Source organism: Aotus nancymaae, unplaced genomic scaffold (genome assembly GCF_030222135.1).
Source record: "Aotus nancymaae isolate 86718 unplaced genomic scaffold, 86718_ANA_hifiasm-v0.15.2.pri h1tg000040l, whole genome shotgun sequence".
Lineage (NCBI taxonomy): Eukaryota > Metazoa > Chordata > Mammalia > Primates > Aotidae > Aotus > Aotus nancymaae.
In genome coordinates, this window is record NW_026988454.1 from 70,056,636 (window position 1) to 70,082,187 (window position 25,552).

General features: G+C 38.0%; 1 protein-coding gene across 6 annotated transcripts in view; it reads right to left on the reverse strand.

The window, feature by feature from the left end:
• KLHL32 (kelch like family member 32) overlaps positions 1-25,552 on the reverse strand; it is a 203,039-nt gene that overhangs the window by 146,067 nt on the left and 31,420 nt on the right. For all 6 annotated transcript variants that reach the window (XM_012444267.3, XM_012444269.3, XM_012444271.3 and 3 more), the window contains exons 2-3: positions 11,135-11,214; positions 1,984-2,164 (exon numbers count right to left, since the gene is read on the reverse strand). In XM_012444267.3, coding sequence (XP_012299690.1) covers positions 1,984-2,164; positions 11,135-11,214 — 261 coding nt within the window. The remainder of the gene's footprint in view (positions 1-1,983; positions 2,165-11,134; positions 11,215-25,552) is intronic.

Below are 25,552 nucleotides of genomic sequence, written 5' to 3' on the forward strand. Positions count from 1 at the left end.
CCCTGAACCTAAAACTTAAAAAAAAAAAAAAAAATTCAATACTGAAATGCAGAAACCTAACTAGAGAGAAGTAAACACTAAGAAAACTATATTACGGTCCATAAAAAGACAAAATTTCTCTTACATAATGTGCATACAATTTAAAGTGTTTTGCTGATTCAAAAGCCCCTCTGAATAATATGATCTTTCTGAAAGAATACCCGACAATGTGAGGGTGTGTGAAATGTGTAATTATATTAATGGAACTAAAAGGCCACTTTACAGATATTCTGCATCATTTTTGTAGTTTAGAATTAAAATCCTACTTTTTATTTTAGAAACAGACATTTCAGGTAATTACCTCTTTATCTTCTACATTATTCAGTTTCATTGCATTTAATACGCTTTTTTTAAAAGGCTTTCTTTTATGATTTGGCATCTTTGAAAATTTTCTGCGACTGCTAGTTGGAAATTAAGTGCAGTTGATATTGTCTCTTAAATATCAAAAACAACCTTATTATTAGAAATATTCAAACCAATCAACAAATTGCCCATGGGCCTAGTTGGTGTCTGTAACATTCAGAGATTTTACCAGGGAAAATTAAAAAAAACAACAAACACCACCACACAATTAAATTAATTTATATTCCCATTTATATGGAGATTCATACTGTTACATTTCAAAAGTTAACTGAAATAACATTGAAAATTAAATAGGTGCTGAAATAATGTATATTTAGAAATTAATATTTCAAAACATTCTGGCTAATAATTGTTCAGGTTTGCTATTTTATGTCCCTGTAAGAAGCAGACTGCCACACTCATTAAGAGTCAAACATGGATTTAAATTCCAGATTTGCCATTTAGGAATTGTGTGACTTCTTACTCATCCTCTGAGTTAGTACAAATTACTTAGCCTTTGGTATTGTTTCCATATATGCAAAATGGTGATTTTTATACTACATATATATATATATATGTGTGCACAATGGGTTGTTCTGAGGATTCAATGAGATATGCATATAAAATCCTTTGTCCACCATGTGAATCACAAGAAGTGCTAAATCAGTGGCATTTAATCAGCTATCATCATATTGTGTACTTTCATCTTCAAGAAAAACAGCAATCTTATTGCCACATATCATTTGCTGTTAGAATTCAGCTCCAAAGCTCTGGTAAACAAGATGTGTCTTCTTTAGCCACACATACTGACCATGAAGGTCCATTAGGCCAACTGAATCTTTGTCCTTGAAGCATATAATTAGAAACCATTAAGAATATATATAGATCGGGTGTGGTGGCTCACGCCTGTAATCCCAGCACTTTGGGAGGCCAAGACAGGTGGATCACTTGAGGTCAGGAGTTCGAGACCAGCCTGGCCAACATTGTGAGACCCTGTGTCTACTAAAAATACAAAAATTAGTCAGGTATAGTGGCGTGTGCCTGCAATCACTGCTACTCTGGAGGCTGAGGCAGGAGAATCACTTGAACCCAGAAGGCAGAGGTTGCAGTGAGCAGGGATTGTGCCTTTGCACTCCAACCTGGGTTAAAGAGCAAGACACTGTCGCAATAAAATAAAATAAAATGAGGAATATATATAAAAACTCAGAAACACTACATGTACTTAAAGACTTTTAAATTTTAACAAATTGTCTTATAGCTTGATCTTTGATCCTGAATCCAGAAGCATCCTCTCACCCTAGTCTGCACCCCCAAAATGGAGCACTATAATGCCACATTTTCTCATGGTGGTAAAGTGCCAAGTGCTTCTTGGCTTAGATGCCAGGAGAGGTCTGCTCCCTATTGGAGGGACATCCAGGTGCCAACCCAGAGAAGACCTAATGGCACCCCAGGACATATTCTGCCCAGGAAAGAACAAAGGCCCCGACCATTCAGCTCTGGGGTACCACCTAACTGGCTTGTGGTTTAGTAACAGTTTGGGAAACATTGTCATCCTCTCTTTATTGATATTTTAAGAGAAACAAATAAAGTATGCTGACTTACCCGGAAATAGTCGCTGCATGCTGCTAGGACTGCCTTGTGAGCATGGAATTTCTGTTCATCAGCAATCAGGGTGATGTCGCAGAGGATGCCGTCACTCCTCTGCTGATTCAGCGCTGCCAGGACACTGTCATTGTGAGATTCGGAGTGGCAGAGCCTCTGGCCTGTCAGCATTTCTTGAATACTACAAAGGAGAGCAATCAAGTCAACATTTTTCTTTTTACCAGGCCTGCGGCCCAGCCGCTCCCTTGCTCCCTGAATGTCGACTGAGGCAACATAGGTTCCAGTGCACTCTGAGTGTGACCTTCTGTTCCCTCATTTTCTTTCTCTCCACCATTCTCTTGCTTTCCCTTTGTCTTATTCTCTCTGCTCCCCTCCAGGGTCTTTCTCTCTTTTACTAGTGCTTCTCTTTCTGCATTTGTGTGTGTGTGTGTGTTCATCTGTGGCTGCATACTGACCCAGACCTCCAGACCTGAGAGCCTCTGTTCCTTGGCCTGACCCCTCAGTGTATGAACATCACTGAGTGCAAAACTTCCTCTGGATGTGTGTGTGGGCATGTGTATATGTGTGTGTCTGACCCTCCCCATTCTGTCCCCTCTCTCTAATTCCCTGATTCCTTCTCCACCTTTGTACCTTACCATGTCTCCCACAGAACACAGGACTGTTAACATATACAAGAAAACTGAGCAAATGTTAGTCAGGACAAAAAGTGCTGCAAGTGACCATTCCATGTAAAAGACAATTAAACCAGAGAAGCTTAGTATTAAGCTCAGGAAATTATGCACCCTAAGAATATCAAAAGGAATACATTGTAAATGAAAACAAATTTAAACTGAAAGTAAAATTTATCTGTATTATCAGCCTTCAATGTCTATGTGTGATCATTATACTAGATTTATGAATGACTATATAATTTTCTTTTTGTTTCTCTTTTGTGAGATTGCTAATCTTACCCATTGTAAAACTTACTCCTTCACTCTCTACCCCAACAGAAAACATTTATGCTTATGCCCTTCAAAACTCCTAGGTGAAGGAAGCTCTAGATCATTCTACAATAATACAGAAGTAATACCATAAACACAAAATGCAAATACAATAATACAGAAGTAATGTCATAAACACAAAATGCAGACTTTCACTTTACAGAGAGCTACGGACATTTCCATCTTAGATCAATGGGAATCTACACAGTGCTCTAAGATCTCAGAACTGGTATTGAACTAGACAGTGATCTGACAGGAATAGGTTACTCCCAGAGTGAAAGCAAGGACCATTAAGCCCTGTTTCTGGACAGCAGCCCCATCTCAAAGCTGAGTAATCATACCATAGGGATGACTACCAATATGGGAGAGATAATGTTATCTCTCCCATATTGGTAATTATCTCTCCCATATTGGTAATTCCTGTATCCAACCCCTATCATACTCAGAGAGTGTGAAAGAGTTTCTCAGAGGAGCCAGAGTCGCCACCAGCCTAGTCTGCATGGTAAGTTTATTTGACAGGGCTCTGCTCAGCCTGTGGTGCCAGATGGCTGGTAAATTACAGTTAGGTACAAATTACCATCTTAAAATTAACCAAATACTTCCTGTGAAATGCCAGGATGCAGTCATTAAGCTTTATTGGACAGTTTTGACTGAGAAGCATCAGAAATGTCAGAAATATGGAAATAAAAAAACTTGACAGACGGTGATGATATAGGAAGTTTCTGTGGGAAGGTGGGAGGATTATTTTCAGTTGAAATGTAGCAGCGAGTTTTGAAATGGTTACTGTCATTGAATATTCATCTAGTAGCTCAAGCTATAGGCAGACTTTAAAATCAGTAATTAAAAACCGCATTCAGAAGCATAAATAATTTTTTGCAAGTTTCTATGCAAAGCCTAGAATGGAGATTAATTAGCATCATTTGATTAATTAGCATCTCAAATCAAGAAATAGAATAATAACAGAAACATTGTATTAGCCAAATAAAGCTTTAGAAGAGTCTTTGAAAAATCTTTCCTAAACGGATAATTTTCTAATATATTTGACAAATACATAGCACTTACCATGTCCCATGAACTATTCTTAGTGATTTACAATGTCTAACTCATGTAATCTATACAATAACAACCCTGTGAGGCAGGTACTATTATTATCTCTATTTTACAGATAGGAAAACTGAAGGTCCAAGATCAGGTATTTTGAGAACATATCATCAAGAATATAATAATGTAATTCCTCCTCCTGCTTAAAAAAAAAAAAAAAAGGAGGTGGGGCAGGCACCATGGCTCATGCCTATAATCTCGGCACTTTGGGAGGCTGAGGCGGGTGGATCACTTGAGGTCAGGAGTTCGATACCAGCCTGGCCAGTATGGTGAAACCCTATCTCTACCAAAAATTAGCCAGGCCTGGTGGTGCACACTTGTAATCCCAGCTACTCAGGATGATTGAGGCAGAAGAATTGCTTGAACCCAGGAGGCAGAGGTTGCAGTGAGCCAGGATCATGCCACTGCACTCCAGCCTGGGCAACAGAGTGAGAGTCAGTCTCCAAATAATAATAATAATCTGTAAAAATCTGAAGAATCTATGCTTGAGGGGAAAAAAAATCACAAAAGTCCCTATTAACTTTATATTTATATTATGTATAATGAATCTAAAAATCAGCCTTTTGGAATAACATACATGAACAGAATGACATGAGATAACAGTAAGAAACATTTGAAATTATGCTTCAAAAACACTCATCCTCATACTGTGACTGAAAGTTTTGGGATAGAAAATAGATTCTAATTATTATAACCTTAGAAAATATATTTGAAACTTTCATAACTTATTTTCTCCCCTTTTATATCACCTTAAATGTTAAATAAATGTATTTCAAATTTTCATTTATAGTGGAACAGAAGAATATATTAAGATAATTGCCTTAAAATGTTTCCTTACTCATTTTCCAAATATAGTGCCACAATTCCTGTCCTTATTATTAAGACTGAATCGGTATTTGCCTTTTATATGTCTATTGAGAATGAATAAATCTTGCCAGGGAAAGAGCAGCTGTAAACTGAGATTTGGCAAAGAATAAAAGGCTCATCTTTGAAACAATAGTGATGCTGCACAATTTCACAGGATCATTCAACTGGGCTTGAAATATTCAAGCTTAAAGAAAACAACAAGCTAAATATTTAAGACAACAGTTGGCACAAGATCTCAAATATTTTGGAACCAATATGTTAGGGATCCTTAAAAGCAAAAACAAATACTCCAACATTTGGCAAGAAATAAAGGCCTCTTAATCAACAAATCATTATTGTATTTTGAAAGTAACTTCCCACTCAACTCTGGTGTAAATTTGTAAAATATCTCAACCCTCTAAATGTTAAGGCACACGTGGCCACAGAACATAGCTGGAAAGGAAAAGGCCCACTTCACCAAGTCAACAATCATAAACCAGGGAGGAGACAAATCAAAGACTATAATGCACCATGTCTACGTTAAAATGGGGAGCAGACACATGCTTGCAAACAGCTCCTCAGCATCTAAAACATATATCAAATTAGCAAACTAAGCCTCTCAACTTATAGCAATGGCCCTCAATTTTTTGAGAAATAAAGAGAAAGGAAGGAAGAAAAAGTATACCCTAAAACTTCTAAATTGCTGGAAAAAAGACTGAAAGCAAGAGCCATATTTCTCAAAGGAACACAGATCTGAGTGTCATCCTAAAACTGGAAAACGTCTCCCACAGAAGCAATAGTGCCACCTCAAAAATTCATCGGTGAGTACAGAGAGTGTTCTGGCTTCCCCAGTGCAATCCATTTATCTGAGGGATGCCCTAGAACTGCATCAATACAAAAGAGAATACATGATATTAATACTATAGTAATACTCTATTGTATTGTATTTTATCAATACTATAGCAATACTCTATTGTAGAGATGCACCAATACAGTAGACACTAACCACATGTGGTCACTGAGCACTTGAAATATGGCCAGTCCAAATTGAGATGTACCATGCATGTGAAATGTACAATGGATGTTAAACACAATATGAATAAAAGAATGCAAAATAGCTCAATATTTCTGTATTGATTACATGTTTAAATTATAATATCTAGGATATGTTGGATAAAATAAAATATATTGTTAAAATTAATTTTACCTTTTTTAGGGAAAGGCGTGGTGGCTCATGCCTGTAATCCCAGCACTTAGGGAGGCTGAGACAGGCAGATCATCTGAGGTCAGGAGTTCGAGACCAGCCTGGCCAACATGATTAAACTCTGTCTCTACTAAAAAAAATACAAAAATTAGCCAGGCGTGGTGCCACATGCCTTTAAATCCCAGCTACTCAGGAGGCTGAGGCAGGAAAACAGCTTGAACCTGGGGGGTGGAGGTTGCAGTGAGCGAGATCACACCACTGTACTCCAGCCTGGGCATTAAGAGTGAAACTCTGTCTCAAAAAAAAAAAATCAATTTTACCTATTTTAATATGGCTTCCTGAAACTTTAAATTATAAATATGCTTCCCATTGTGGTTCTATTGAATACTCTACAAGTTCCCAGGGGGATATGTTCCTCTGTTTTTTACCTCCTGAACACTATAAGGGCTTTAGGCAACCCCTGTCAGGTTGCCTGTGCAAACTGCTGTTCCTGTATTTCACAGGGCTCCACATAGGCTCTCATGCAACAGTGGAAAGCCCCAGACTTCCTGAGCAGTAGATTGCTTTTTAGTAATGCCAGGGACCAACCATTTGATCAGTGATATGTCAGTATACAGTAATGGGGAGATAAATAAATGAGGTCTCAGAAAAGAGGATTATTCATGACTTTAAGCCTTTAACTTTCATTCTGGAATTGATTACCAAAACTAATAAATCAAATGCAGAGAACAATGTTCATAATATCATATGCCCTACTGATATGGAATCACTGCTTTAGTGCAAATTGCTACTTTGAGGTTGTAGAGTTAACATTTTTGGTCACAGAAAACCTGGAGGGTTTGATGTTCATAGAAATAATTTTGACTGAGTTCAGTCAGTTTTAGAGTTGTAAATTCCAAAAACAGCAATATGGTTTTAAGCCTTTGCATTTCAAATTTTAAAATTCAAGTCAACTTCTATGTCAATGTTTACCTGCAACCAAGATATACAAAAAATATGCAGTAGTTTTTAAGTAAGACTACCAATAAGGTGTTACATACTTACATACTGAAAATAACCAAGTAGCATAAAGATTCTCATTTCTTAACTAGGCTACTTTACACAAGAAAGAAAAAGACTGGACAAAAAAAATCTGACAGTAATAATTATACATAATTATCTCAATTCAGTCTATTGGTGAACTGTCAAGTAAGTGTCTTAATCACTTAAATTATGCAGTCAAAATATTTTCATAAAAATTAAAGACATTAATATTTTTTAAATTCTATTTAAGGTGGCAGGCTACTAAAAGACCCTGTAATAAAATAATTTTATTTTTTATAGAACACTTTATAAATACTTTAAAATGAATTTGATAAATTAATAGCAATGGCCATATTAATAAGCAAAGAAGATATAATACACTTAATTATTAAATAATAAAAACTCTGTAAAAAAAACTTAATTATAAATGCATAGTTTTGTTTCCTTCTTTCCCTCATTTATTTACCGAACAAATATTTATTAAGCCTGTGCCAGGTGTTGTGCTGGGTACAGGGGAGAAAATAGTGAGGAAACCGTATGTGGTAGCAGCCCTCATGGAACATTCAGTTTAGTGGGGCAGTTATACATTAATCAAATAATCTGGCCTCTCTAAAGAAATAACACTTGAGCTGCTGGCTGAAGGATGAGAACAAGTTAATCCAGGAAAAAGGAAAGAGAAGGTTTTCCAGGCAGGAGAACAGCAAATGCTATGATCCTGTGGCAGGAGGGAGCATGGCCCTTACAGAGTGTTTACAGAATGTTAACAGCTAGGGACAAAGGAGAACATGGTGCAGATAAGGCCTGAGTAGCAGAGGCCTTAAGCCCATTTGTGCAGGAATTCTGGGCCAGGTTATCCTAATGGCAATGGGAAGTCACAGAAAAGGTTACTCAAGCTGCAGTACCAAGAGCAGTAGGGGAGACTGGGCCAGACTAGAGCAGACCTGGACTGTGGCTGTGGTTCAGGTGCGTGATGGAGTTGGGGCTAGATGAAGCTTCAGAAAGGTGAATGGGATTAGGAGCTATTTAGAAGGAAAATCTACAGGTCTTGGTGGTTGGATTATATATGGAGATGAGTGGGAAGAAGATTTCCAGAAAGACGCCTACATTTCTAGCTTATACAACTTGATATTTCCAGAATAGGAAACCAATGAAAGAGGATTAGAATTGTAGAAGAGAATGATGATGAATTTGGTTTGGGACATGTAAAGTTTGAGTTGTCTTTTAAGACATCCAAGCACAGATGTCAAATATGTAATTTGATTCATGGATCTGGAGCTCAGAAAGGAGTCTTAGCTAGAGATATAAATCTGTGACTCATCTGCATAGGGAAAGTGACAACACAGCTGTATCTCAACAACACAGCTGAGATACAGTCAACCAACAGTCAAAGGTTGCTGAGAAGATATGAAAGATCAATTTGAAGCACAGAGGCAGGTTTGGGCTTAGTTGTGGGAAAGGATTGCCTCTTGAGTGGCAGGGAATCAGTGGACCAGAAACATATACTAAAACTCTGGATACTTTCTGGCCTGTTGAATCTAAAGACTTTTGTGGAACTAGTCTCTACTAGACAATGTAGGCATGGAAATATGAATAGCTTGATTCATCTGGATTGGGGTTTTCTCAAACAAATGCATCAAAAATACAGGAAATGAGAGAACTTAAGGGTTTAGCAACAGTGATAGAATCTAAACTTGTTCAGAAGGAAAATGAGGAAAAGAAAGGCTGGATGGGTTGGTAGAAAGTGGCAGGGCCAGTAAATGAGACACTACAATGAGGTCAAAGTACAGCCATAGCAGGGGTAAATCAGCAAGCTAGGAGAGGAGGCTGTGATAAGAGTAAACTGGCTGAAGGTGTGATTTCAGAATCAGAGCAATTACTGAGAATGACAAGGTCCGAGGTGTGGCCATGAAACTAGGCAGCTGAGTGCAGGGAGAAGGTCTTTGGAGATAAGCAAATTGAGGGTCCAAGGACCATGAAGAAGACACATCCTCCATGCTGACATTGAGGGCCCTGGGAGTTTAGTAAAGAGTTTGTGATGAGAAGGAAGACTGCAAGCCAGGTGCTGAAGTGCTCAGTAAATATAGGACAATGATCCCGACCACAGTTAGGAAGAGGAGAGCCTGAGAGAGATAAAGAGCACCACCTTCAGAAGAGTATGTCTTTGTTGTTTCTGTGGCTGTGGCTTTCTCAGACAATCAATCTGTGGAGTAATGGTTTAGAAGGAAAATCATGCCCTAGGATGATGACATTCTCTACCCATCCTTGAAATACATGAGGTGTGAGGAAATAATAATGCCACTACTTTGAGAGAACTACAAGGGAAATAGTTCTCAGAGGAGAATGGGTCTCAGTGAAGTCAGAAGCAAACAGAGCTTTTCAGGACAAGGAGATGATACAGCACAGCATGTGGTTGTGTTGTGATAATTCCACATGGCACAGCGAGAGTCTGAGAGGTGAGGAAGGGAGGGCTCTGGGTTGAAGCAGAGAAGGAGACAACATTACAGAGATGATTGCACTGTGGAACACAGATGACCGTGGGATGGGAGTTGATTAATAAGAACGGGGATGGCAGACTTAAAAGTGAAAACTTATTTTAAGTATGCACACTGATCCTGGTAGCTAGAAATAAATAACTTGGCTGAGGTGGTGGCAGACAGACACCATGGTCTCCATGTGCTGTATTGGTTGGATGCCAGGTCTAGAGCAGGGTTTCTCAGCCTCAGTATTATTGATATTCTGGGCTAGATGTGTTTTTTTGTTTTGTTTTGTTTTGTTTTTTTGCTGTAGGGCACTGCCCTATGCATTGCAAGATATTTAAAAGGATTCCTAGCGTCTACCCAGTAGATGCCAATTGAACCCACACTGCCAGTGACATCCAAAAACATTGTCAGATATTGCACAACATACCCTGATGGCAAAATCATCCCCCATTGAGAATCACTGATTGAGAGCAACAGACTCACGTGGGGAATGCAGAGGCGTTACACCTGCTATAGCAATGTCACCATTTCTCAACACATTTCTGGAAAAAATCACCTCTAATAACTTCAGAGTCACGGGAAGAAGCTGGTCTCATTACTTAACAGACACCCAATTCTTAAGAAAAATGTATTCTCTGGTTTATCATCTCTCTTATTATTTGCTCCGAAGATATTTTCACTGTTCCCTCAGAGGATGATGCAGATTTACCTCCAAGTGAGACTATTCAAAGGAATGCCATGCATTTTCTCATTGTCTGCCCCTCAGTTTCTGGAATGTGCCAAGCTCCTTCCTGCCTCAGGGCATGCTCCCCTTCAAGTCTCAGGTATAGAATCTTAAACAGGTAGGCATTTGCTTGCTCTGTCTATCCTGTGCTTTTCCTTTGGAGCACTTTCACAATTATTTTTGCATCATTACTGGTGTGCTTATTTAATGTCTGCTTTCCCCTTTTAAGAGGGATGGAACTTATCTATTTTATTCATAGCTGGGTCCTCAGCACCAAGCAAAGTGCTTGGCTTAATTAATATCTATTAAATAAATGAATTATTAAAAAGAAATGTTGTGACCATTTTGAGAATAAGCATTATACTCCCCAAAGTGATTGTTTTCAAAGGGACTCTCTCTTTAGATATCTATAACTATATGTGTGTGTGTGTTTAGATATCTATAACTATATGTGTGTGTGTGTGTACATATGTACAATGTTCTGATTCTTTTTTTAAAATCATATACCTTTATAGAAGCATTTTGTTTAAGGGAAATTAGCATCCTAAATAAGAAAAAAAGATTAAAAAGTAGTATCATTCAAAGAAGCAGGAAACATATTTAGGTTTGACAAATACCTAGGTCACAGCAGTTAGTCCTTGTGCCACCATAGTAAATTCACAAAAACTATAACTAGTTTGTTGATTCCTTCAAATATGCATTAAGTCCCTGCTCTGTGCTTGATCCTGGAACGTGCAATGGACCTATTTCAGGGCTCACTACACTATGCAGGGACATATCCTTCAGGGCATACCTGAGGCAGCGTTCAGACGGCATTTTCCAGGTGGGTTCCTCAGCCTTAGAATTGTGCAGAGGAATCAGCAAGCATTCCAGCTGAATAAAAAGACAAGAGAAAAGGGTGCATTGAGCTAAATGCAGCAAAGCACACTCTGGGTTTTTATGATGCTAAAGGTTTTGAATTCCAGGGAGGCAGCTTGGAGAGTTTTACTGTCCACATAAAACATTCTGACACAATCCTCTTTTACCAAACAAGTAATGATTCTGGATATTTTTTAAGTTTTTTCACATCATTGACGCTTCAAGGACTAGGAAGTAAAATATGCTTGAGAATCAACAACAGTCATTAAATGTTGACGTAAAAGTTAAAACATCAGATCGGATGGCCAAAGGAAAAAGATTAAGACTTGATCAAATAAAGACACAATGATCTAAACCACAAATACTAGTTGACTTGTCGTTTACAGAGATTTTATTTTCCCTCCAAATATGATTAGTGGAATTAAAATCAAGTACCTCATGTCTAAGTGTCTATAGAAATATAATTTTCTATTCAAGAAGCAGATTTCTAAAAAGTAGGTGGAAAAAATAACATATAGGGAGGATAAAAATTAGCAGGAGATAAAAAACAGATTCTTACAGGGGCTTCAAGATTGCATAATTGAAATACGTAACAGGATGCAGTTGTCAGGCTTGAAACTGCTTCTTGGCTATATACTTACTCATTTAGTGCCTACCCCCAACACCTGTCTTTGCTTTTAATCACTGGAGTAACTCTGACCAGAAAAATAAACTATTTGAATAGTCTGGGTCCTGGTCAAGGACCATGCTTTACAACCCTCCTTAGAGGGTCTAACTCCCATTTTCTAATACACCCAAGTGGCTAAATTAATTATAATCTGGATAAGCTATAGGCTTCCTTCTGGCTCAATTTTATTTTGAAAAACAATAACAGGATGAAAATGCTTATGAAAGGAATATGTTAAGCTGTGCCTATTTCTGCTGACTTATATAAAAGAGAGAGCTATGATTTACAATCTGACTGAAATATAATATTTGTTATATTGTGTACAAATCTTCAATTGGTCTGACTGCATAATACTTCATATAGTATAAGTTGGTTAAGTATTCTATTTTATTGAACATTAGGTTGTTAGGTTGTTTTGAACGTTTTTCATACAACTATATTTTTGTTTATTTTCTTTTTTTAATTATTAAAAATAGTATGTCTCTACTTCGTTTACTTCTTCTAATTTAAGTCTTAACAAACCTAAAAGTGAGTGTCATTTTTAACTGCTCCATTGCAACTGAGCAGCACAGGCAGTCAGAATAATTCAAGGCACGTTGTTTAATTAGCCAAGAGACTTGCTTAGCAACCTAATGTTGCTACAGTGTCCTTTCAGAATCTAGGTTATAAACTCCAGTCTTTTGTAGCCTAACACAAACTCCAACAGACATGGACACTTGAGCTTTAAAACTGCAAAGAATATTTATTACTATAGGGAGGTGTAAAACCTTAATCTTTCTCAAAGTCCAATGTTTTTAAAATGCTTCCAACAATTGAATGGAGAACAAAAATCCTAAAATTAAAATAATCTCAAATTAAATGGCACATCTAACTTGGTATGTTTCATTTCAAACGTGATCATTAAAAATAAAAAGACAAATGAAATTCTATTCTACAGACATTTATCGTTTGGAGACAAACTCACTGAATCAGGTGTTTTCAAAAATTGTTGAATTATTATCCTACAAAGCTTAGGGAAATGGACACCATTTTAAAGGTCACATAACTAGGTCTCCACCAGTGGTAGACTGGATTTTAAAAATGTGGTACATATACACCATGGAATACTATGTATTAATAGCTATAAAAAAGAAGAAAATCGTGTCCTTTGCAGCAACATGAATGCAACTGGAGGCCATTATCCAAAATGAATTAACGCAGGAGCAGAAAAACAAATACCACAAGTACTTCTCACTTATAAGTGAGTTAGGCATTAAGTATCCTTAGGCATAAAGATAGGAACCACAGACTTTGGGGACAACTAGAAGGGGGCTTGGGGAATGGGCTAAAAAACTACCTGTTAGATACTATGCTCATTACCTGGGTGATGAGATCATCTGTATCCCAAACCTCAGCATCATGCAATATACCCATGTAACAAACCTACACCTGTACCTGCTAAATCCAAAATAAAAGTTAATTTTTTAAAAATGGTGAGTTAAAATGAGTTAAGGGTTAATCAACCTGGAAAAGGTTTGTTATTATTTACTATTTTTACTACGTATTATTTACTATTTATTATTCCCTATGTCCTCTATATATTTATATACTAAATTAAAACATCTACTTTGAATTAAAATTTGTTAGCAAATACATTTGTTTCATAAAAAGTTTCCCTCACCCTAAGTAGAGCGAACAGCATGGCTACTTGTAAGCTCCAGCCAGTCAGACCTCTTTTCCCTCTTCCCACCTCCTTGCACTTTTTCCCCCGTCTGGTATGTGGATTAATCCAAGGCTGTTTTCTTCCATAGCCCAGGAAGATCCAGGCCAGTCTCCTGCAGTTCCCCTCCTTAGAATCCAGAAATGATCAGAGCTGAGCCAGCTGAATGCTGAGCAATATGAAGAAAGGCCAGAGTTGCTCTCCAGGTAGCCAGCATTTAAGGCTGCTCACACACTCTCAGAGATAGAATCACATTTATCACAACCCCCAAGGGAGTGTTATGTGGGGCTTGAAGTGTATGAGGTGGCTTTTTTTTTTTCCTGTCACTTAAGAGTGATCACCTTTGAGATCTTTTTCAACTGTGACCATCTACAATCTTCTGAGCCATTGGCATGACAAAGATTGTCTTCCAGACCAAACTCTAGTCAGGTCCTCTGCAAGCAGGCCCTGTCCTTGGGCCCTCAGGAGCTTTGTGGTCAAACACTGAATAATGAAAATGTTATTTTGGTGAACAGCGAATTTATTGATTTTAGTAAACATTTAAAGACAAGGAATATATAAATAGTTAAGAAAACAGGTTAAAATTTTAAGTATCCATCAGCCTCTCAGTTTAGCTTAATGAACCCAGGAAAGAGGAAGGGATTTGCCTCTGTTGCATAACTACTATAAAAAAAACAAGGCAGGCAGGGTACCAGAATAGCCACCCCAAAATATGCCTCCTTAGCACATGGATCATTTTGGCCTAAAAGCCATTGAGAACCAGCAGATGCAGGAATAATTCTAAATACAGGGTACCGTTCTCCTTTTGTAAAGAAAATTTACATTTATAAAAAAAATTTTCATAATTTCCTTCTGTAAAAGGTCTCTTGCTCTGCTGGACCAGGAAAAAGAGGACTCTTAACCCTTATCAACGGAGAAGGTACTGACTTCAATCTGCACAACAAACCTTACTGAATAATTCTTATTTACAGTAATTTTCCTGGTCATCTTTCCATAACTTGTCATTCCCATACAGAAGCTCTGAACCCCTTTTCCTTTGATTATCCTAAGACCATATATAAGGCCAAGTTCTAACCACTCCTTTGGGTTACTCATCACTGGGTGCTCCCATGTGTATCTGTGATGAACATGGAAATACAACCTGTCTTTGGTGATCTAACATATAGGGGCCCTGCTGAAAAATCTAAGATGGATAGAGGAAAAAAGATTTTCTCCCTCCCCTACAACAGGCACAGTGGTTTTCATTTAACAGTGTAAAAGTTCAGCTACTGTAATATATCTCAAAGTGAGTAATGACCCCCAAAAGACTAGTAGCACAAATTTCAGTCATTGTGATTAAAAACACAATCAAATAAATCTAGCTTGCAAACAAAAATAAAACATATATTATACAAAATGAAGCTGTTTGCACATATCGACATGCAACTAGGCTAGGCTAGTTTCTTATCTTTGCAAAGACTCAATTTCTTCATTTTCTAAAAATACAGATAATACCACCTTGTCACAGGGCTGTATAGTGTCTGTAGTGTACCTAGTGCACGGACTGGCACATCATAGGGTCTCAGTAAACATCATTGTGTGTCTTTTTTTGTTATAGAATACAAATATGAATCATGTAGTGATTTTCTCCAGTGACAGGTATCTCAATTTTTTCTTTTGTTTCACTTTTTGCTAATGTAGTTCAGATGCCAAATACTAGTGTTTTTAATTTTTTAATACCAAAAATGTGTATAGCAGCAATCCTTCCAGGACTGTTCTCAAGACAACTTTACTGCTGGTGAAGACTCAGAAACCCCCCTCCAAGCTCTCCAGAGGAAGCTACTCATCTACCCCCAGAAACACAGCACACATTTCTTAAAATATAGCAATTTTTTTCACATAATTGAAATTATTTACTACTCTCACCCTTAGGAAGTGTTCATTAGTGGAATGTCCTTCATTTCTAGTAAGTCCCCGTTTTTTATAATCTTAATTTTTTAGTTTCCTTTATTATTATTATTATACTTTAAGTTTTGAGATACATGTGCAGAATGTGCAGGTTTGTTACATAGGTATACAAATGCCATGTTGATTTGCTGTACCCATCAACCCATCATCTACATTAGGTATTTCTCCTAATGCTATCCCTCCCCTATCCCCTCAAAACCAACAGGTTCTGGTATGTGATGTTTCCCTTCCTGTGTCCATATGTTATCATTGTTCAACTCCCACTTATTAGTGGGAACATGTGGTATTTGGTTTTCTGTTCTTGTGTTACTTCGCTGAGAATGATGGTTTCCAGCTTCATCCATGCCCTTGAAAGGGACATGAACTCATCCTTTTTTATGGCTACATAGTATTCCATGGTGTATATGAGTCACATTTTCTTTATCCAGTCTATCATTGATAGGCATTTGGGTTGGTTCCAAATCTTTTCTATTGTGAACAGTGCTGCAATAAACATACACGTACATGTGTCTTTATAGTAGAATGACTTATAATCCTTTGGATATATACCCAGTAATGGGATTGCTGAGTCAAATGATATTTCTGGTTCTAGATCCTTAAGGAATTGCCACACCATCTTCCACGTTTGAACTAATTTACACTCCCCCAACAGTGTAAAAGCATTCCTATTTCTCCACATCCTCTCCATCATCTGTTGTTTCCTGACTTTTTAATGATCACAATTCTAATTGGTGTGAGATGGTATCTCATTGTGGTTTTGATTTGCATTTCTCTAATGACCAGTGATGATGAGCATTTTTTCATATGTTTGTTGGCCATAAAGGTCTTCTTTTGAGAAGGGTCTGTTCATAAACTTTGCCTACTTTTTGATGGTTTTTTTTCCTGTAAATTTGTTTAAATTCTTGGTAGATTCTGGATATTTGCCCTTTGTCAGATGGATAGATTGCAAAATTTTTCTCCCATTCTCTGTTTACTCTGATGATAGTTTCTTTTGCTGTGCAGAAGCTCTTTAGTCTAATTAGGTCCCATTTGTCAATTTTGGCTTTTGTTGCCATTGCTTTTGGTGTTTTAGTCATGAAGTCTTTGTCCATGCCTATGTACTGAATGGTATTGCCTAGGCTTTCTTCTAGGCTTTTTGTGGTTTTTAGGTCTTAGGTTTAAGTCTTCAATCCATCCTGAGTTAATTTTTGTATAAGGTGTAAGGAAGGGGTCCAGTTTCAGTTTTCTGCATATGGCTAGCCAGTTTTCCCAAACCATTTATTAAATGGGGAATCCTTTCCCCATTTGTCAAAGATCAGATGGTAGTAGGTGTGTGACATTATTTCTGAGGACTCTGTTCTGTCCATTGGTCTATATATCTGTATTGGTACCAATAATATGCTGTTTTGGTTACTGTAGCCTTGTAGTATAGTTTGAAGTCAGGTGGTGTGATGCCTCCAACTTTGTTCTTTTTGATTAGGATTGTCTTGGCTATACGGGCTCTTTTTTGGTTCCATATGAAATTTAAAGTAGTTTTTCGAATTCTGTGAACAAAGTCAGTGGTAGCTTGATGGGGATAACATTGAATCTACAAATTACTTTGGGCAGAATGGCCATTTTCACAATATTGATTCTTCCTATCCACGAACATGGAAGGTTTTTCCATTTGTTTGTGTCCTTCCTTGAGCAGCAGTTTGTAGTTGTCCTTGAAGAGGTCCTTCACTTTCAAGTTGTATTCCTAGGTATTTTATTCTCTTTGTAGCAATTGTGAATGGGAGTTCACTCATGATTTGGCTGTCTGTTATTGGTGTATAGGAATGCTTGTGATTTTTGCACATTGATTACGTATCCTGAGACTTTGCTGAAGTTGCTATCAGCTTAAGGAGATTTTGGGCTGAGAAGATGAGGTTTTCTAAATATACAATCATGTCATCTACAAACAGAGACAATATGACTTCCTCTCTTCCTATCTGAATACCTTTTATTTCTTTCTCTTGTCTGATTGCCCTGGCCAGAACTTCTAACACTATATTGAATAGGAGTGGTTAGAGAGGGCATCCTTGTCTTGTTCCAGTTTTCAAAAGGAATGCTTCCAGCTTTTGCTCATTCAGTATGATACTGGCTGTGGGTCTGTCATAAACTGCTCTTATTTTGAGATATGTTCCATCGATACCTAGTTTACTGAGAGTTTTTAGCAAGAAGTCTTGTTGAATTTTATCAAAGGTCTTTTCTGCATCAATTGAGATAATTGTGTGATTTTTGTCATTGGTTTTGTTTATGTGATGGATTATGTTTACTGATTTGCATATGTTGAACGACCTTTGCATCCCAGGGATGAAAGCAACTTGATCATGGTGGATAAGCTTTTTGATGTGCTGCTGGATTCAGTTTGCCAGTATTTTATTAAGGATTTTTGCATCGATGTTCATTGGGATATTGGCCTGAAATTTTCTTTTCTTGTAGTGTCTCTGCCAGGTTTTGGTATCAAGATGATGCTGGCCTCATAAAATGAGTTAGAGGGGAGTCCCTTTTTTTCTAGTGTCTGGAATAGTTTTAGAAGGAATGGTACCAGCTCCTCATTGTACCTCTGGTAGAATTCAGCTGTGAATCCGTCTATAATCTGGTACGTAGTATTGAGGGGATCTAACCTCTTTACAGTCTTTACTTTTATTAAAATGTTTCAAAGTTGCTATAGTCTCACTTAGTTTTTTTGAAGTCAAACTTGAAAATATATTTACACAGAAAAAATAAATATCTTATTAAACTATAATTGTGAGCAAGTGAAACACAATTAAGCCCTCCAAACTAGCTGGCTAGCTTTTAATGACTTACTTCTAGTTCATCTTAAAACCCCCACTAGCAAGTCACATGACCAAACAATACGTAACTAAACTCCCACTAGCTACCTTATGGGTAAGATCTTTGCCTGTGGGTCACGGTAGTAATGGTGCTTATAGTTATTTTTCAGAAACTAGGAGGCAGCTTTTGTCTAGTTCAAGCCAGTTGAGACCTTCAACTGCACAAGTTGGTTGCACAGGTTGGGCTTGCAACAGCTAGCTGAAGAGGAATCTTTTTGATATCAGAGAGTCAAAAACTCCATTTTGACTATGAAGAAAATGGTGGCTAGTGCCAACATCTTCTATACATATGTCCTATGAAGAACCACATAGCTCAATTATCCTTGTGCAGAAACCCTAATTACCTCACCTTTCTGACTCACCAATCATCTTTCTCTATACTTTAGACCACCTCACTTTCTGTCACATACATAACTCCAAGCCCTATTTTCAGAGAAGTGGATCTGAGATTTGTATCCCAGGCCCTGCACATGGCAGCCTTGTGAATAAAATATTTTCTTTTTTGCCAAAACTGTCACCACAGTGATTTGCTTGGTGCATGCAGGCAGAATGAGCCTGGCCAGTAACAAAAAGGGAAGGAAAAAAGTAATGACATGCAAGGAAACAAGGACCAGACAAGCTAATTTGGTTTAATATAATCAATAAATATAAGATACTAAAAATTAAGCTACCTTATGCATACCAATCCTACCAACATATAAGAGACTGGTGAAGACTCAACTCTGACCTTTTTCTTCTCTTGACCGAATTCCTATCTAAGAGGTCTCAGGAGTCATGACCTACAAAACATAAAGTCTCATCCAAAGGGTTTTATTTAACCCTATATAGCATGACTTGCTTTCCAACCTGACTCTGGCATAACATCACATGGCAGATAAAGAAGGAAATCAAAATATTTTAACTCCAAATATGTTTTCTTTGCCATGTTTTGAAATAGTCCTCCAAAGCTGACTCTTGTGCGGAAAAATCTACATTCTGAAGAGAATCCCATTCCTTTTTCTTTAATTTTTCCTGATCCAGGAGAGAATCTACTTGCAATCTATTTTTTCTGAAGCCTGTTACCTGGAGACTACTTCTGTGTAATGAGAACCTTGATCTCCACAACCCCTTACCTTAACTCAGACATTCCTTTCTGTTAATTCTAGGTCTTTAGACAATAATTAAACTCTTTCAACCAAATTCCAATCAGAAAATATTTGAATCTACTATGACCTGGAAGCCCCTGCTTCCATTTGTCACACCTTTCCGGACCAAACCAAGGTACATCCTTCGTGAATTATGTTTTGATTACTTATGTTTCCCTAAAATGTATGAAACCAAACTGTGTCCTGAACACCTTGGAAAAATGTTCTCAGGATCTCCTCAGGGCTGTGTCAGGGGCCATGGATCATTCATATTTGGCTCAGAATAAATCCCTTCAAAATATTTTACAGAGTTTGATTCCTTTTGTCAACACTGGTTTATTCTTGCTATTTTCATATATTTGTTTAATAATGTTTTAGTGTAATACTTCAATAATAGCTTATAATTTTTTAAAGAAAAAAACAAACAGAGGTTTATTACATGTTCAACATACATACACGTGAGGGCCCCCAGTGATGTGGGAGCCCCCAGTGATGAGTAACTCAAAGGAGTGGTTAGAACTTGGCCTTATATATAATCTTAGGATAATCAAAGGTAAAGGAGTTTTGGGCTTCTGGATGGGAAAGACAAGTTATGGGAAGATGACCAGGAAAAGTATGGTAAACAAGAATTGTTCAGTAAGAATAGGGGAAATGCTAGTCCTCCTCCACCTGCACAGGTCATTATGTGAGTGGCAGTGAAGGCCTTTCTCAGTATCATATTCAAGGGAAACAACAGTGATGGTGGTGATGATAATGATGAAAATGATAGGACCTTAATTAAACATTTAATAAGTGTCCAACACAGTGCTAACTTTTCCCTACCTTATTTACTATCCCCATTTTGTATGGATCTGGATAATAAGGCATAATGAGGTCAAGGAATTTACTGAAAGACATACGAGTAGTAAGTAGTGATATCAGGCTTCAAATCCAACAGACTGACTCCAGAGCCCATACCCTTAACCACACCTAACAATAAAAAAGGGAACCTATTCCAGGACACAGTCATACCCTGAAGTGCTAAAGAAACCAAAGACCAGTAGCCTCAGGCACCTAGTACCACAGCAGGAGAGCTAAGGCAACATCAACTTTGAATCAGTACAAAGGAAGTTTCCAACAACTAAGATGCTCACAGACTATGTAAGGTAATACCTTTGTCACTGAAAGTAAAAAATAAGACCCATAACACACTTGGCATTGTTCTAAAGATGATTCAAATGCTCCTAGGCCTTCCTGATCCATAGACGCCAAAGGCCAAGGATCAGAACCTGCAACCACAGCATGCTGGTGTCTCCAAAGGCGGTCCTGATGTGGACTGAATTGGGTCCCCTCAAGACTCATGTGTTGAAGTCCTAGCTCCCAATACCTCAGTATGTGTCTATGTTGGAGATTTGACCTTTAAAGAGGTAATCAAGGTTAAAAGGTTACTGGGCCCTAATCCAAAATGACTGGCATCCTTCTAAGAAAAGACTAAAACACACACAAGTACAAAGGAAGGACCACGTGAGGGGGAGAAGGCAGCCATCTGCAAGCCAAGGAGAGAGACCTCAGAAGAAACCAACCCTGTTAACACCTTGATCTTGGACTTGTAGCCTCCAGAGTTGTGATAAAATAAATTCATGTTGTTCAAGACACCCAGTCTGTGGTACTTTGTTATGGCAACCCTTTGCCAGTCTCTTCCATGCTACTATGGCTCAGAGGCTGTGCCAGGCCTGCTGACCATATTGCCTCCAGGTCTGGGATGATCTGTGCTTTGCTCAGACAAAGCTGGGCCACAGGCATGCTGAGCAGACCATGGCCTTGGAGGCCCCCCACCAGGGCCTGAAACAGTGGCCTCTCCACTACTGTCCCCTTAAAGCATCTGGCCCCCAGCTTTTACTTTTCCAATCACTGCTCATCTTTCTCTAGGTGCTAAATTTCACCACTCTTGGAAGAAATTTCCTCTGGGAAGTTGCTTGCTACATCTAGTCATATAGTTTGCTTGTTTTACCAGAACACTCCATTTCAGCTTTCGTTAAGTACTGTGGGGGCCCAAGCAAAGAGGGATGAAGGTCCAAAGTGTAGCAGCACAGCCATGTGCTTGAAGCATGATCACCCACCAACACTCCATCTCTGAGGCCAAGCTGTGTGTGCAACTGCATGCCTTCTGTATAACTTAGGGTGATTTTTTTCCATGGCATGCCTTCTACCAAGCTACCTTCCATGGGTAACCCACTAGTCTGTCAGATATGACCCTTTCTGAATTCTTTCCAGTCCAGTCCTACTGCTGGATCCACCCACAGAAGGAAGGAGAAACACTGCCTAGCTCCATGTGCTGAGAGATGTGAAGACCCAGTTCTAGCCAAGATAACCAGATACATGATGGTCAAATGAATACAGGCAATAATTCTTGGCCCACTTAATCATCTCACTGCCCTGCTTAAAGCTGTTGTGATAAAGTCAAACTTCTTAAAATAGTAACCCTCCCAATACTTCCAGCCTTGTGTTTTGTCACTTGCTCCTTCTTCTTGGTTACAGTCATACAGATCTACTCATTCACACTCAATTGTTCTCTCCCCTCAGGGTACCGGTAACTGCCATCCTCACTGTTCAGAACTTTCTACCCCTTTTTTTTTGCCTGGTTAACCCCTATTCATCCTGCAGGTTTCAGATATCACTTCCTCTGGGAAGCCTTCACTGATCCTCCCAGGTCATAGTCAATTACTCTCCTCTATAATCCAATAGCACCCATAGATCCCCACTCACAGCATAATCAGCACTATATATAATTATTTGTTGAGGCAGGGGATCTACTGCCCTAGCTTCATTTCCACCCATAACGCTTCCCTAGACAATAAGTTCTTTAAGTGGGGTGGCCATTCATTCTGGGATGGTTACAGTTTTGCATATTGTCCCAGTGCAATTTACTAATCACATCCCCTTTGTTCTCTTTTGTTTCCCAGTTTGGATGATAAACTATCTGGTCATTCTGTCTTTATGGGCAGGATCCACATCTATCTTGCTCACTGTTTTAAATCCTCAAGGACTACCATTATTCTTACAAAATCCTCCAAAGTAGATAAAGTAAAAGTACAATGTAATTCTGTTTTAAAAATGACAGATTATTTGCATATATTGAATCATGATGTTTTCATTTGTATCATGAAATTCATTCCCTAAAATAATAAAATGTTATACTAAATATTAAAAATTTCTTTATATAAGAATAAGGATATAGTATCTAGTCACCCTCATGAATACAGCTGGAGACCTTGGGAACCAAACTAAAATATAACGTGTAAGTTATTCCAGTCACATTAGCACACTCCTTTTCAGCTCTTATTTTAATTTAATTTTTAGCTCCATCACTCCTCTATGAATAGAAACATAAAATGCATGGATCGGTTACACAGTCTTGTCAAAATAACCTAACCTGCAATTATAACATCCTGAGGTGCTTTTTAAAAATATTGCCATGAAAAATTTTTTATTAAAGAATTTCTTAAAGCTATCACACCAGGTAAAATTAAATTAAATTATTCATCTTCATCTTTATAGATGACACAATGTAGATCTTGAGTGTTTTCCTAGTACAGAAATTATTTGTATGATAAATAACATATTACTTTATAATATGACAAAATCAACAAAATTACAACATATATGTAATTATTTTACTTAATTAGAAAGCCCTGTATTAAAAAGTTCTTAATCCAATAGCAAGTGACCATTCTCCAGTGATTAATTTCTGCCTTCTAGCAAATAGAAAATACACAATTTAGATTTCCCAAATTTATGATCTAGATGGAATCCAGACTCCATTTTCAAATAGAGAAATGGTCTTACTTTTGAGTTTTAATATATAGCCTGTTCATTCATCAAATATTTGCTAAATGCTTAATACATTTCCATTAATCACTGAACTAGATATCAAGAATGACATAAAAAGATTAAAAATAGTCTCTGTCTTCAAAGAGCTTATAATTCTTGGCATAAATCAAAGAGCTTATAATTAAAGACATAACATCCACATTTGCAGTTACCCTAACAGTGTAAGACATTCTGCATTTTCTTCTACTGAGAGATGAACAAATTTTCCTCATTTTAAAATGTCTAAAATTAGAATTGTATCTTAAATCACTATATACCTTAATGTGCTACTATTTTTTGTCTTGGAAAACCTGATATGCTTCTTATATCTCCAAGAAACATTAAAACTGGAGAAACACTGTTTTAATGTTTGTTAAACACTGTTGTTCAAGTGCCTACATACGAGGCTAGGTGTATGTATGTACATGTGCTATTATACAATCCTTTTTTTTTTTTATTGTACTTTAAGTTCTGGGGTACATGTGCAGATCTTACAGGATTGTTGCATAGGTACACACATGCCATAGTGGTTTGCTGTCTCCATCCCCCTGTCACCTACATCAGGCATTTCTCCCAGTATTATCCCTCCCCAGCCTCCACACCCCCACTGTCCCTCCCCTAGCCCCCCAGCCCCCAACATACCCCAGCGTGTGATGTTCCCCTCCCTGTGTCCATGTGTTCTCATTGTTCAACACCCGCCTATGAGTGAGTCATGTGGTGTTTGGTTTTCTGTTCTTGTGTCAGTTTGCTGAGAACGAGTTTTCAGATTCATCCATGGCCCTACAAAGGACACAAACTCATTGTTGTTTATGGTTACATAGTATTCCATGGTGTATATGTACCATATTTTCTTCTTACAACAATCGATCATTATAAGAATTAAATGGGATTTTTTCCAGAACAAAAACCAGAGGCTCAGCAAGCAGAAATGCTTAAGATAAAACTGGTAGCTGCTGAAGCTGAGACTCAAACTCAGCTCTTACATTCTGCTGCACCATATTATCCTACCAAAGGAGAGGCATATGGGTTAGAATACTGGATAAAGACTAAGTAAGGGAGCACTAAAGGATAGAGAGAAAGGAGAAAGCTTTCCAAATGAGAAGCACAACACACTCAAAGATATGGAGACTTCCAAGCTATACTTTTGTAAAATAAGAAACCTGTACCACATGGAGGTGCAGTATAATATACAGGTAAGAAGAGTGGGTTCTGGAAGAAGACTGTTGGAGGAAGAGGTTTACATTCTGGTTCCAATAGTGCTTATGTGACCTTGATGAAGTTACTATATTTATCCACATCTCAATTTCCTAATTAGTAAAAGGTGTATAAAAATGAAACTTACTGATATGGTTTGGCTGTTTCCCCACCCAAATCTCATTTAAATTCCAAAGTGTTGTGGGAGAGACCCAGTGGGTGGTGACTGAATCATGGGGGCAAGTCTTTCCTGTGCTGTTCTCATGATAGTGAATAAGTCTCATGAAATCTGATGGCTTTAAAAAGGGGAGATTCCCTGCACAAGTTCTCTTCACTTGTCTGCCTCCATATGAGACATGCCTTTCACCTTCCACCATGATCGTGAGACCTCCCCAGCCATATGACATGGAACTATAAGTCCAATAGACCTCTGTCTTTTGTAAATTGCCCAGACTTAGTATATCTTTTTTTTTTTTTTTGAGACAGAGTCTTGCTCTGTCACCCAGATTGGAGTGCAGTGGCATGATCCTGGCTCACTGCAACCTCTGCCTCCTGGGTTCAAGCAATTCTCCTGCCTCAGCCTCCAGAGTAGCTGGGATTACAGGCACCTACCACCATGCCTGGCTAATTTTCGTACTTTTAGTAGAGACAGGGTTTCACCATGTTGGCCAGGCTGGTCTCAAACTCCTGACCTCAGGTGATCCACCCACCTGGGCCTCCCAAAGTGCTGGGATTACAGGTGTGAGTCACTGTGCCCAGCCTTGGGTATGTCTTTATCAGCAGTGTGAAAATGGACTAACACACTTATCAAAAGGATTCCAGTTAAAAATGTCAGATTGAACACATGTCCATTCAAATGTTTGCACTAAGTATAACACATGCCCTAATGTCAGGAAATGTTGCTTTAAAATATTTTTTTCATCTTTCTCTTTAGGAAATAAACCTCACTGAAATCATAGTAAAGAGATGAAGAAACAAGAATAATAAACCCCCAAGATCAAGGAAAACAAGAGAAGAGATTAAAAACATAAAACTT